This window comes from Rhododendron vialii, chromosome 5a (assembly GCF_030253575.1).
Source record: "Rhododendron vialii isolate Sample 1 chromosome 5a, ASM3025357v1".
In the NCBI taxonomy this organism is placed as follows: Eukaryota; Viridiplantae; Streptophyta; class Magnoliopsida; order Ericales; family Ericaceae; genus Rhododendron; species Rhododendron vialii.
The window spans coordinates 12,727,537-12,741,031 of NC_080561.1; the positions used below are offsets into that span (position 1 = coordinate 12,727,537).

A 13,495-nucleotide genomic window follows, 5' to 3' on the forward strand; every position below is an offset into this window, starting at 1 on the left:
TTGTAAAACCCAAAAAGTGGCCAATAAGTGATAAGACCTAAATGTGGTTGCACGTAGGGGGTATTAGAGTAGTTCTCCCACATTGGTTGAGTACGTATGGGATGAGAGATCACTTAAACAACATTTGGGATCTCTCTCTGCTCATTGTCAATTGTTTTTGAGTTAGATATACAGTTTTTGCAAAGCAACTTTATTATTTATATGTGCAAATACATGCAAATATTTTCATATTAGGTAGGCGATGAGATTTGAACATGGGATCTATTGCCTTCAACAAAGGCTAATCCCATGTGACAATTGGATCCCTCACCTTGGACCTGCCTTATTCGGGGCGGGTTTTCGTCAAATTTTTGGGTTTTATGTTGGGCTTGGGGTAAAATAACGAAAAACTAATTGGGTTCAGGTAAACTAAGGAAAAACTGATCGGGGTCAGGATGACATTACCCTGCCTTGAAATGTTTTTAATATATAAAATAAACATTTTTATCCTTCCATTTTCATTATTATACAAAAAAATACTATGTATATATGTTTATCAATAATTTTCACTGTTTTACTAAAAATGGAGTATATTTTTCCATATTTATTCACCATTGTAATAATAACACTTGATATATAACTATTCCTTCCGGTTTTTGTAACTTTAGACATTTTTTCCTCATCTTCTATGGGACGAGCGACAGGTGAACCCGTCCCTCAAGCAGGGCGAGAATGGGAAAGCATTACCCAGTTCGGGTTCGAGGCAGGGTCCTGTTGCACTTTTTGGGTCAGGGTACGGCAAAACCCGCCCGTCCCGTCATGGTGTAATCTCGGTATGTAAGTGGTTCAGTACGGTCAGTTTTTTGGAAAAAAATAAACCGAACTAGTTTAATTAATCAGGTTTTAATTATTGTGAACCGAAACCATGCCGGTACCACCAATGTACCACACCGAGCCGCATTGTATTTAATTAGGCAGTTTGGCTCGGTGCAATTTATCAGGTTGGACTTTCCATAATTGGGCCAATTCCTTATACTAATAAACAAAACTAGCTAGCAAACTCAAAACCAATTCCTGTAAATTAAATTCAACTTTGCAAATTGAGAAATTATAGAATAGTCTGGGAGCACCGCCACGTGGTGCTCCGGATCATTCTACAACCACACAATCTCATGAGGTCCACAACTAAGTATATGGACTCCATATAAATATATGGTTTTGAAGTAGTTTGGAGTATCACATGGTGGTGCTCCCAGACTATTGAATAATTATTCCTGCAAATTACATACATGACAGCCACATATTTGGATTACTAACTCAAATTAAAAAAGAAAAAGATAAGCATAGGAGGTTCGATTAATTGTTCTATTTTCGCTCAAACCTACCACGGAACTTCATTAATTTTTTGTTAGGTTTGGGTGAAATTATGATTTTCAATTACTCCTAGACCTTAGGAAGAGTAAAGTGCTTTCGAGCTTACCTCCACTCTAAAACCTATTATCCTCATGGAATCGTATCTACTCTGAGTTTTATTATCGGCAAAAAATTCTATTCATCACAAGGATAAACAAATGAAATCACTATATATATATAATACTAAGAAGAAAAAAATAATAATGAGAGGTCTTCGGAGAGTGCACAAAACCCTTCTATTACTGCTACTCGCGAATTCTCACCATACCTCTTTTGCCTCTCAAAATTGAGGTGTTATATGTAGTGAGGTAGATGCTAGTGCTGTGCGACATACGGCTCGCTAGCACTTCTAATCCTAAGACTTCCGATTAAATTTTTTTTTTTTATTTTAAAAAGCACTCCTAAGTCTTCACAGGACACAATTTACGATTTCTTTTGTTTTATTTTTGCTCAAACCTACCACGGAACCCCATTAATTTGTTGTTAGGTTTTGGTGAATATATGATTTTCAATTGGAACTTGTTCCAAATAATTTTGTATAATTCGCAGCATTTAGTGGGAGTCAAGAGAAAGTTGATATTGTTCCAACAAAGGAACTCGTTTGGTGTTATTACAATGGAAGGTGGAATGAAAATATGTAGAGGAGGCCACAACCGTAACGGCTATGACCAAGTCGGTCGCAGGAGAAGACAACCATCAAAATAATGCACACACAAACACCGGCGAAGTCTCGGGCATCGACCTGAGTGTACATGTAAGATTTCGTAGAAACTTGCACCAGCCTTGTCTTCCTTTTGCCTCGCCTGCTCACTCATTGTTAATGCTACACTTTGTAGGAGTATAATTATTAGTGCAGAAAATTGGGCTAAAGTCCAAAAAAAGTGACTTATTGGCCCACTTAGTCCAGGCTAGGTTTTGATAAGGACCGGAATCCATTGATTTAATAGTCTTCCTGTGTTAGGTCCTTTAATAGACAAATATGAGAGAGAGGGTAATGTTCACCCTCTTTTAAGGAGGGTGAACAAAATTGCACTCCAGTATCTTTGTCATCTCTCTCTCTCTCAAACTCTCTGTGAAACAGATGAGGATCGAGGGGGCTGTGGGCGCTGTTGATTTCTGCCTAGGAAGAATAGGAAGAGGAGAGGAGAAAAGGGAGTGGGGAAAAGGAAGGAGGAGATGAGAAGATATAGAGGGAAGAGAGGTGGGTCGGTGGTGGCGGACGGCGGCCATGGCTACCCGTCCACCTCTATCCATTTCCCCTTTTTTTTTTTTTTGGGTTCATTGATGCTGAAGACAGAGGAAGTCGAGGGAGAGCAGAGAGAGAGAGTTACCGGAGGTGAGGCTCGCTGGACGAGGAGACGGCCGGAAGAAAATGTGGCAGGAGAAAATTTTTCGGTGAGTTTGAGAGGAGGAGAAAAGGGAATTGTTGAGTGAAATTGGAAAAATTGTTTTGGATGCTGTGTGAAAGCATGAAAGGTTAACGTGGCAGAGTGTGAGTTTCTATAAAAACAATTGTGAAAAAAAAAAAGGCCATTGATTTTGTCACTTTTTTTTTTTGTTAATGTCACTCTCCTACAAGTGTATTTTTTTTTAAAATACACTTACAGGAGAGTGACGTTAATAAAAAAATGAGTGGCAAAATCATTTCTAAAAAAAAGAAGAGATTGTTATGAATTATTGGCATGAATTGTCTGACCACATGAGACAAATCATTCAAGTTCTACAGTGTATAGTAGTTGGCATAGTGTGTATTTATTTCTTTCTCTAAAGTCTTGCTCTATAAATTTAGAAGGAAGTAATCGGCTTTGTACATTGAAAGAAATAAAGAAGAGGAAGAGCACAAAAGAGAAACACATAGTATAATATAATAGGTCCTAAAGACCTATTTTGCTCTCGATAGTTCCTGGAGAAACTATCTTTTCTATATATTTGTGTCCAGTGCTTAATTTAGTTTCTGCAATCTTATTTATTGCGTTGATTTTATGACACGTTATCAGCATGAGTCTCTACCCTACTGAGAAAGGTATGGTTTACATTTCCTAGAACTCATTTGTTCATATGCTCTGCTTACTATATCTTTGTCCTGCATAATATACGTAAGTAGTGTATGCTAAAAAAAAAAAGGTACATAAAGTACTTACCAGTTATGAATCCTGAAGAATTTTATTTATAATAAAAGAAAAGGAATACCTGAAGTATTCTACTAGTAAATACCTGTATATATGGAAAAAAAAAAAAGGGGGGGGGGAGAATACCTAAAGTAGTTTACACGGTATGAAAAAATAAATTGAGAATACCCGAAGTAGTTTTTGCCACAAAATGAGTGGGTCTTCAATATTAAATCCGCCACACCGCTTCGAACCCGTGACCTCCTTGAGGAAAAATTACGAGTTTGGCCACTGAGCTAACCCCAATGGTTGAGAAAATATTCACATAATTTTAAATCTATTATATCTTCTCTAGAATTTTATCAAATACAAATAAGAATAAAATCATTTGTCAGTATTAATTTCATGTTCAGAACTTCCAGTTGTATGCAAATCGTTTATGCTCCATCACTGATTAACTTGAAAAACAAAAGGATAATATTAAGTTGCCATGTCATGAACAATAAATAAAACAATACTCCCTCCGTCCCTAAATAAGTGTCCGGTGCGCAAAACTAAGCTTTACAAAACATGCATATTTTTAATTAAAAATTTTAATTTTTTTTCACAATCTAGTAGAACTCATTGCCATCTATTGATTTATGAAAAAAAATAATTAATGAAACAAATGCATCTTTTTGAAGGCCTAGTTTTGCTCGCCGGACATTTATTTAGGGACGGAGGGAGTACATTTATTTGGTAGTTGGACTTGAAAGTCTCCTAATAACTGATCGCATCCGTACATAAATTACTGTTTGTTTTTCTAATATGACTGTATTATAATTTCTTACAGCATCATCAGTAAGTTTTCTTTTAGCTTATTATCACTCTGTTTTTCCTAGAGTTTAAAGAAATTACTATTTACTCCACATGTTTTCATTTTATTTACATTCTAACCTTGCAGGTTTAAGTAAACATCATTTGATCCACATATTTGTAATTATTACATAATGTTTCCTTAGATTTATTATTGCAGTTCATTAAATATGAGTCGCTGATTCAACTATCCCTTATTTAAATGTTTATCTAAATTGAAATCTCTTATTTTTATAGACAATGTCGAACTACACAAAATTGAAATTTGCAGCATTTGATATTTCAGAAAGAAATTATTTATTATGGATTCTTGACATTGAGATTCACCTCAATGCCATGGAAATAAGAGAAACGATTAAAACTGGTAATGATGCGTCCTTTAACGATTGCACCAAAGCAATGATATTTATTCGCCACCACCTCAACGAAGACTTGAAGTCCGAGTACCTTACGGTTAATGACCCATTAACCTTATGGAATAATCTGAAGGAAAGGTACGAGCACCAAAAAGCAGTGATACTTCCAAGAGCTCGTTATCACTGGTTATATTTAAGGGTGCAAGATTATAAATCTGTTAGCGAGTATAACTCTGCTCTGCTTAAGATAGTTTCGATCTGGAAATTATGTGGTGAAACTATCACTGAAAAAGATATGTTAGAAAAAAACTTTTACCACTTTTCACGCCAACAATTTGTTCCTACAGTAGCAGCACAGAGAGCATGGGTTTGAGAAATACTCAGATTTAACTTTTTGCCTCCTGGTTGCTAAACAGAATAACCAGTTGGTATAAAACCAGCTGGACGAGACTCGTGATTCTTCATTAACAACTCATTACTCTGTTCAGCAATTAGGAGACAGAAAATTAAATCTGAGTATTTCTCAAACCCACGCTCTCTGTATTGCTGCTGCAGGAGCAAATTGTTGGCGTGAAAAGTGGTAAAAGTTTTTTCCAACATATATTTTTCAGTAATAGTTTCACCACATAATTTTGAGATCAAAACTATCTTGAACAGAGCGGAGTTATACTCGCTAACAGATTTAAAATCTTGCACCCTTAAATTTAACCAGTGATAACGAGCTTTTGGCAATATCACTGCTTTTTGGTGCCCATATCTTTCCTTCAGATTATTCCATAAGGTTAATGGGTCCTTAACCATAAGGTACTCGGACTGCAGGTCTTCGTGGAGGTGGCGGCGAATAAATATAATTGCTTTGGCGCGATCCTTCAAGGACGCGTCATTACCAGTTTTAATCGTTTCTCTTATTTCCATGGCATCGAGGTGAATCTCAATGTCAAGAATCCATAATAAATAATTTCTTCCTGAAATATCAAGTGCTGCAAATTTCAATTTTGTGTAGTTCGACATTGTCTATAAAAATAAGAGATTTCAATTTAGATAAACATTTAAATAAGGGATAGTTGAATCAGCGACTCATATTTAATGAACTGCAATAATAAATCTAAGGAAACATTATGTAATAATTACAAATATGTGGATCAAATGATGTTTACTTAAACCTGCAAGGTTAGAATGTAAATAAAATGAAAACATGTAGAGTAAATAGTAATTTCTTTAAACTCTAGGAAAAAACAGAGTGGTAATAAGCTAAAAGAAAACTTACTGATGCTGTAAGAAATTATAATACAGTCATATCAGAAAAACAAACAGTAATTTATGTATAGATGCGATCAGTTATTAGGAGACTTGCAAGTCCAACTACCAAATAAATGTATTGTTTTATTTATTGTTCATGACATGGCAACTTAATATTATCCTTTTGTTTTTCAAGTTAATCAGTGATGGAGCATAAACGATTTGCATACAACTGGCGATTTGCCCAAGGGGGGAAATGGGTGTTCAGTTGGCCAAGGGTTTCATAGTAGAGAGAAGATTGGGTGTGGCTGAGACTTTTGGTATAGTGTGTAAAGAACACGTGTCACGTTTTGGGAACTAGGACAGGGAGCTGGGACAGGCAAAGGGGGACAGAGGATCCGAAAACATCTTGAAAGTCTGCATGGGGCATCTGGACACGGAAAAGGTTCAGTCAACGCGTGGTTGGTGAATCAAACCCAAGAGCTGTATAAATCCATCTGAATGGGCCTAGAGTAGGTTTCGGGCATCCAGATGCTTGGCTCAAGAAAATTTCCAGACTAACGAAATTTGGGTCTGGAGGCTGGCTGCCTTGCTTGCATGGTTTTGCTCTGCAATTGACTATCACAACAGTTTTAGCGCCAAAATTGCAATAACTGGTCTCCGAATACCTAAACACGTATTGAACATATTTTATACAATAGTGGACTAAAAAACGTAACTTGGGGGTGTAAATGTAACATTTGTGCACCTAGCAAGCACATACTTCCAACTGTCTAAGCAAAAGTAAGTGACATACCATAATGTGTTCATGGTTGGTGTACCGAAAGCCACAGGTTATACTCGTCCATCCTTATTATGAAAGAGCTGGAACTTGGGGAACCTCCTCCACCATATGCCTTCATGTTCAGACAGGCAATACAAAAATAACTGACAATATTCCCACAATATCAAAGCTGAAGGGGGGTAGAATGGAGCAAATAATTTATACGATTGTTTCATCATGACCTACCTTTGCAACTTCAGAGGTATCAGTACCAGCATCCATACTCCTTAGGCACATCTTAAGATTTTTCCGTTGCATGAAGATAACAGCTCCAATAGGCCTGACACCACAAAATGCAAATTATGCAATTATCCAAAGAGGGCATGGAATTGCACCTTAATGAGCAGTAACCAGAACGAGCCTTGTCTCCCAATCAATTGGGGTTAGCTTCATGAATCTCAATTTTCCATTGAGCTTCCAGGGTTCACTTAGATTTAGTAAGCCCAAATCCTTCTAAAAATCATGATATGCATTTTGAATAGTATAACTCTTTATTAGTCGTCCACGGATTTTGAAACATGAAATTCTCTAATAGGAAAGAAGCATCTGCAACAGTGACTCGTGGAAACTATGTGCATACCAGCAAGCCCAAGGTTGAAGTGTGCAGATGATTGGTGGAACATAAAGGATGATCTAGGCTTCTCGCGTACAACACAAGAACCCGATTGACATCTTGACCGAAACTGTACATGTTCTAGAAGTTGAAGTACATATATCAACACGTGCAACTATGTCTAAACCATAATGAAAATTTAACGGAATCCAGCAAGAACTATGTTTTTTCCGGTTCAGTTGAACTTCCTCCACGCTAGAGCAATGCAGGCGTGTAATTAATTAATGACATTTGTTAGATGCAAAATCAAAAAATAAAATCTGATACCAGCTTTGTTAACTTGACCAAGGCAGTAAATTCCCCAACCATGCAACAATTTCATCGGCAAACACCAACAACATAAGTGCTAATCCCAACAACTACTCTGCCATCAGATGGAATGACTTGTAACGGCCCGCGCCAGCTAACCTGCTAACTCTTAGCCAATCCACATGGCTCAAAAGGTTAACCCCAGGTTATACAGTATCTCGTTATGAACCATTATATACTATTGACATTCCCATTTTCCCACCAATGTGGGACTAACACAATGGCTTCTCACAATCTCCCCACCTTATGATGTGATGCAGATTAGATTTTAGAAAAAATATTATTTTATTAATATTTTATTTTACGTTGAGGCTGCATTGCATCAGTTGGTATCAGAGCTCTCGTTCCAATCTTGACTATGGCCGAAGGACGTGCTGGAGGTCGAGGTGGAAGAGGAGGCTGCGCTGCATCATGATACAACATCCTCGTTGTATTAGCCTAGAACCTTTCCCTTGACGGTCACGGTGTGGCACTTAGCTTTGTACAACATATAATCAAGCTCATACGAGATCCTAGAGGTGGCCCCCACCATATATTGGATTAGAAATCAAGAGATTTTTAATGTATCTTGTTTGTTGTCTACTTTTACATTAACAAGGTGCATGAATTATTTAAAGAAGTCTAAAAAACAATAATAATAAAAGAAAAAATTTGCATGGAGGCCATTAGTGTAAATTAAGTGAGGAGTGTGCATGTGAAGGGACATGTGTTTGTGTGCATGAGGATTTGTTTGTTGTGTTGCGAAAAAAGGATAAGAAAGAAGAAAAAAACAAACGTTATAAGAGAGGACACTTGTCCACCAAATTGCCATTCATTGGAATGACTCGGCAAGTTCTTAGAGAGGGAATAAAAAAGGAAAAATGGGAGGACTGGAAACTGGGAGAAAAAAGAGGAAAAATATGGGAGGAGTAGAGGAGCTGGTTTAGAAAGTGGGTGACAAGGAACAGTAGGAAAAAGAAGGATACAATGAGAGAAAGGGAGTAAGATAAGTTGCAGAGTGAAGGTATGTAGAAATTGTATATAAAAAATTAAGTAAATATTTATGGAAATAGGGGATGGCTTTCTGTTTGTTATTTATATTGAGTTGGTGCCGTAAAATATTCAAATTATTATGTCCTGGTCATGGTGCTTGATGATGTGCTTGATGATATCGGGTCGTTATATGACTACTCACTCACTTAAGGAAAGCATAAACCATTAACCTTATTCCAATACGAGATTGGTCCAACTAATCACAAGGATTATGGCTAGGGCCAAATGCAGGCATTAGGCTGTCAATTTTATCCAATCTCGGACATGTACAACAATAACAATTACAGTACTCATGTAATCCCCAATCCAGGAGGTATAGGCGGGGGAAGCATTGTAATGATAAAAAAAGGATCTAATTGATAGAGGAAGCACTGTAAAGATCAATTAGCAAGGTTTTAGGCCAATACAATAATAACTGCTTACTTATGTCGTGATGTGATATAAAAGTTCCGAATCGACTTATGTAATAGGGTCAAGGCATTGAGCTACGAAGGAAGTGGGCAAAAGTATAGGATCAGATCCCAAGATAGTTGGTCTTTTCTTTTTGATGAAGGAAAATCTTTGAATTGGCAATATACTCATAATAGTTCTGAATCAACTTATGTAATAGGGTCAAGGCATCGAGCTACGAAGGAAGTGAGCAACAGTAAAGGATCAGATTCCAAGATATTCAGTCTTTTCTTTTCTTTTTTTATGAAGGAAAGTCTTTGAATTGGCTATATATGCACAAAGTGGCTGACTAGGAGGCTAGGAATATTTCCACTTAATAGTGGCCCCCCAATACCTCCCAAAATCAAGGAACTCATGGGACAATATACCGTGGAACCAAACCCTAAAGTCAAAGCCGGAAGGCATCAGAGAGGGAAGGCCTAGAGAAAAGGGAGACTTAATAATGCTAATGAATGAACTTAAGGTACCTTTATCATCTCAAGGACCAAGTACAACAAATATTTGGAGTCATTGGTACTTGTTCTAAGTGTGGCTTACATTCCCGTTCATACAGATCACCAAGATGTTTTGCTAACCTATGGAAGACCATATCGAGAATTTAAAGTAGTTTGATTGAACATCTTATTCAATGGTGTCAATTGATGCACACCTATAGGGTAGATATACAAACGTAACAGATGAGAGCATTCTTTCTAAAACAATTAAAGAGTTTAGCCAGCCTGATGCCCCTGGCAAAATAAAGGCCTATTTAGTGTTTGGTTGCTCAGGTTGTGATCCGAATGTCATGGAAATCAAAGGATCGTTATAGGATTTTCACATCTAGGATTTTCGTACAGAAGAATTACACATCCACAAACACCAAAAGAGACCCAGCATTTATAGCAGATACATTGATATCTACTCGTGTCCGGAAACAAATATTGCGGACTACAATTTTAAGAAAAGATCGACAAGTACATAACTGACAAAAAATTACCTCAGCCCAGCAGCAGCACTCTTTAAGCTAAGCTCCTTGGCAATTTCATCAGTTAAATTGGAATTTCCATCAGCTCTAACTCCCTGAGGACCAGATTAATGGAACTGGAGTAAAAGTTAATCGGATACTCAAAATTTTATGTAAAATATTGTTCTCATGCAGAAGAAAAGGAAAAAGAATGTTTTTAGAAAGAAAGAAATCCGAAAGACAGTTTTGGATCTCCAATACCTAACACGGTAGATATGCTTTAGAGACACGGTGCTAAAACCGATAGTCACATAGGGCTTTCGATGCATGGCAACAATTCTCTGGCAAACTATATCAGGACTAAAATTGATTGATCTTAGTGAAAGATAGCAAAGAAGATTATTCACTATGTTTACCAGACACTCCCCATAAAATCCTCTGCCCAAGCGAACTTTGAAAACCTTATCAAGCAAGTTTTTTGCTGCATCCTGGCGAATAGACATGAGAGAATTCCCCTTGCCAATTAAATCCAAAGAGCTTATCTCCAGCAACTGTCAACAAAGACAGTTTAAGCCAAGTCAAAATTATGAAAAAACGATCTAAACAGAAGCCTATGAACCAAGAATAAAGGGGAGAGTGTATGAAAACCCACACTCATCTGTATGAAAACCCACCTTATATGCTCGCATATGAGAAGTATCAAACTATGTACCTATTCAGTGTAGATCTTAACTAAGCCACACATGCCAAAGACAAAGGTTACACTTCCAAAATATCCACTTTCCTCATACAAATACTAGTGCAAACACATTTTTATTAAATTTTTAATGTAACAGGAAAATTGAGATAAACAGCACAGCTATCGGGTACTGTATTAACAATGCAGCAAACTTACTTCTCATTTTTTCCCCTTCATACATCCCCAGCTATGACATTTATATGTGTTCTTGCAGTTATGAGAAGTGTGATCTTTAAAAAAGAAGTAACATTTTTGACCTGTAAAGTTACAAGGATATTAGCTTATAAAGCTGGGAAAGCAGACTCAGAACATATGAAAGCACAAGATTCTATTAGAACCTAGTGGATCATTGTGTGGGATGGCAGAATGAACAAGACAGATTTGGTAATAAGCTAAAGGATCCTAGATGATATTTCAATTTTGAAGTCGATGTAGATGCGTACATAAAATATGTTGTCACTCTAGGATTTGTCTACTAGGAAATTTATTGAGGCTAGTCTTATTGTTATGAAGGAGTCCATATATGGAACTCTAAGACATTCTTTAAATTAGTTAATCAAATGAAATTGATTTCTCATCGGTATTGATGTGGTACAACCCCTTGATGTGGATTTCAAGGGCTCCAGATGTGGATTCCTACGTTCTATCCTTTCCTCCCATTGTATTCTTCCACTCCATTTTTTTAATAACATAGCACTACATAAAATAAAAGAGCATCAACGGAAAGATGCCATCCACACAAAAAGGAAATAGGACCAGTGACAAAAAAAGCCAGCTAAATACGAAAATGGGACTCTACAAAGTTGATATAAGTGTCCGAACTTGTAACCACTTATCCAAACAACACACTTCCATTAGTAAACAAAAGTGGCTCTTGAGCAGTACAATGGACTCACCTCAGAAAGACCTAATAATACATTCAATCTCGTCTTTCGCAGCCTTCTCTTTTGGTTTTTATATCGACATAGAAATGGAAAAAGATTTAGTTCAAAAGCTCAAACGACTATTGATAGGTTCTGAAGTTCTACCTTATTATTATCAAGTCCAAACCCTTGCGATAGATCTATAAACTTTAGATGACTCGTGAAAAGATTGGGCTTTTACAATCTTCCAATCTTTTGATCCAGAACTGCTTGGTTTATAACCACATTAAAGATTTTTCCTTTTCGGTCTTTCGAAGAATGCTTTCATCTTCAGTTGCCTAAGCCTCTCTTCAAACTTCATTTACTCCCAGACTCCTTCACCTGCCCCTACCCCCTCAAAATGCACTTATACACTAGTAACTCAATACGTAATCTTAGAAAGGTTATGCCCCTGCCAAGCACACACCTGAAAAGGAGAATCAAAAGACTGTGTCACACACTTCCCAAATTCAGCCTATAGACTTTCTGTACTCTCTTATAACTTTAGACAAGGGAGAGTCCTGTAGCTATTAGAAAACAAGGCTATGGTAATTCCCATCATCCTATTTCCTCTTTGATAAAATAAACAAGTAAATCAACCAAACATCCAAAATCTCAAAGGATGACAATTGGGAGCTGAAAACAACATTTTAGCTATAGCAAAAAATCAGTAACAGAGCGATGTTTTCCAGCAACTCAAGTTTTCAAATTCACTAAGCCTCCATCGGCAAGGTAAGATACAGATCGACAGAACATAATGTGGTGTCATGAAATCAGAGTAGCGTTTGTTAACTTTCAGAAGCTTCTCCCATTATATGAAGGCTTTGAGTACTTCATGAGACTTGGAGACACTTGGATAACAAGGTCAACATAATTGTGAAAGTAAAAGCAGAAATGATACCACTACTGAAGTATAAATCAGAAATCCATGGCTCCTTATTCATCCTATGCATGACAAAAAGAATCAGAAGTTGAACTACTGAACCTGTTCATACATGTGAGGATTAGTCATGCAGTTCAACATTGAACGCCATTCACCCAGTGCAAGGTTAAATGCTTTAATGTTTGGTAAGCTCCATTGGCGAAGATCTGCATCTTCAATGTACTTAAGAACCAACTCCAGACGATCACGTTGTTTCGGGTTCAGTAAATACTTGACCTCGCCCTGTTTCACACAACAATATAGCCATTGTTTTTGACAATTCATAACAACACGTGTTTCAGCTATTTCATGGATTTGGGATTGGTTTCCAATTGCAACATCGGGCCACTTCATGTCCGTAAATTTGTGTTTCAACTCGGAGTTTAAAATAACAATTGCCCCGCAGAAGGCAAAATTTACCATAAGTTATGCAACCAAATCTCTAATAACTTCTAATTTTGCTTTAGACATATATAATATACATTCCACTGTGCTTGGTTACATAGAAGAAAAGGCCGCACAATCTATGGCATTACTTTGTTTTTTGCTTCTCTTCAAAACCTAACATAAATACCACCTTTGCAATTACACAATCTGTATTGGGCCATTCCATTCAGATGGGCCCATTCAAATGAACAGGCCTAACGACTCAGCAGCTGATTCCAGCCGGCTGGAGGGCCATTCAGGCCGTTACATTGCGGGCTGGGCAAAGTGTTGAGTCCAAACGTTACAAGCCACGTAAGACAGGATGCCAAGCCAAGTTGGACAAAGAGGCACAGTTCAGCCAAATCCTACCTGCCTATGTGGTGCTT

At 37.2% G+C, this 13,495-nt stretch overlaps 1 protein-coding gene across 6 annotated transcripts in view; it reads right to left on the reverse strand.

Annotated features, from left to right (window-relative positions):
* The window catches only part of LOC131328050 (uncharacterized), a 32,189-nt gene that overhangs the window by 16,509 nt on the left and 2,185 nt on the right, over nucleotides 1-13,495 (reverse strand). Inside the window, exons 4-9 of one of the 6 annotated variants that reach the window (XM_058361177.1) lie at nucleotides 12,747-12,926; nucleotides 10,537-10,671; nucleotides 10,154-10,236; nucleotides 6,960-7,053; nucleotides 6,747-6,846; nucleotides 6,552-6,618 (exon numbers count right to left, since the gene is read on the reverse strand). In XM_058361177.1, coding sequence (XP_058217160.1) covers nucleotides 6,757-6,846; nucleotides 6,960-7,053; nucleotides 10,154-10,236; nucleotides 10,537-10,671; nucleotides 12,747-12,926 — 582 coding nt within the window. In that variant the 3' untranslated portion in view covers nucleotides 6,552-6,618; nucleotides 6,747-6,756. Of the gene's footprint in view, nucleotides 1-6,551; nucleotides 6,619-6,746; nucleotides 6,847-6,959; nucleotides 7,054-7,653; nucleotides 10,258-10,381; nucleotides 10,672-12,746; nucleotides 12,927-13,495 lie in introns of those variants that run through there. The other 5 variants (XR_009200347.1, XR_009200346.1, XR_009200344.1 and 2 more) reach the window with 5 other exon arrangements.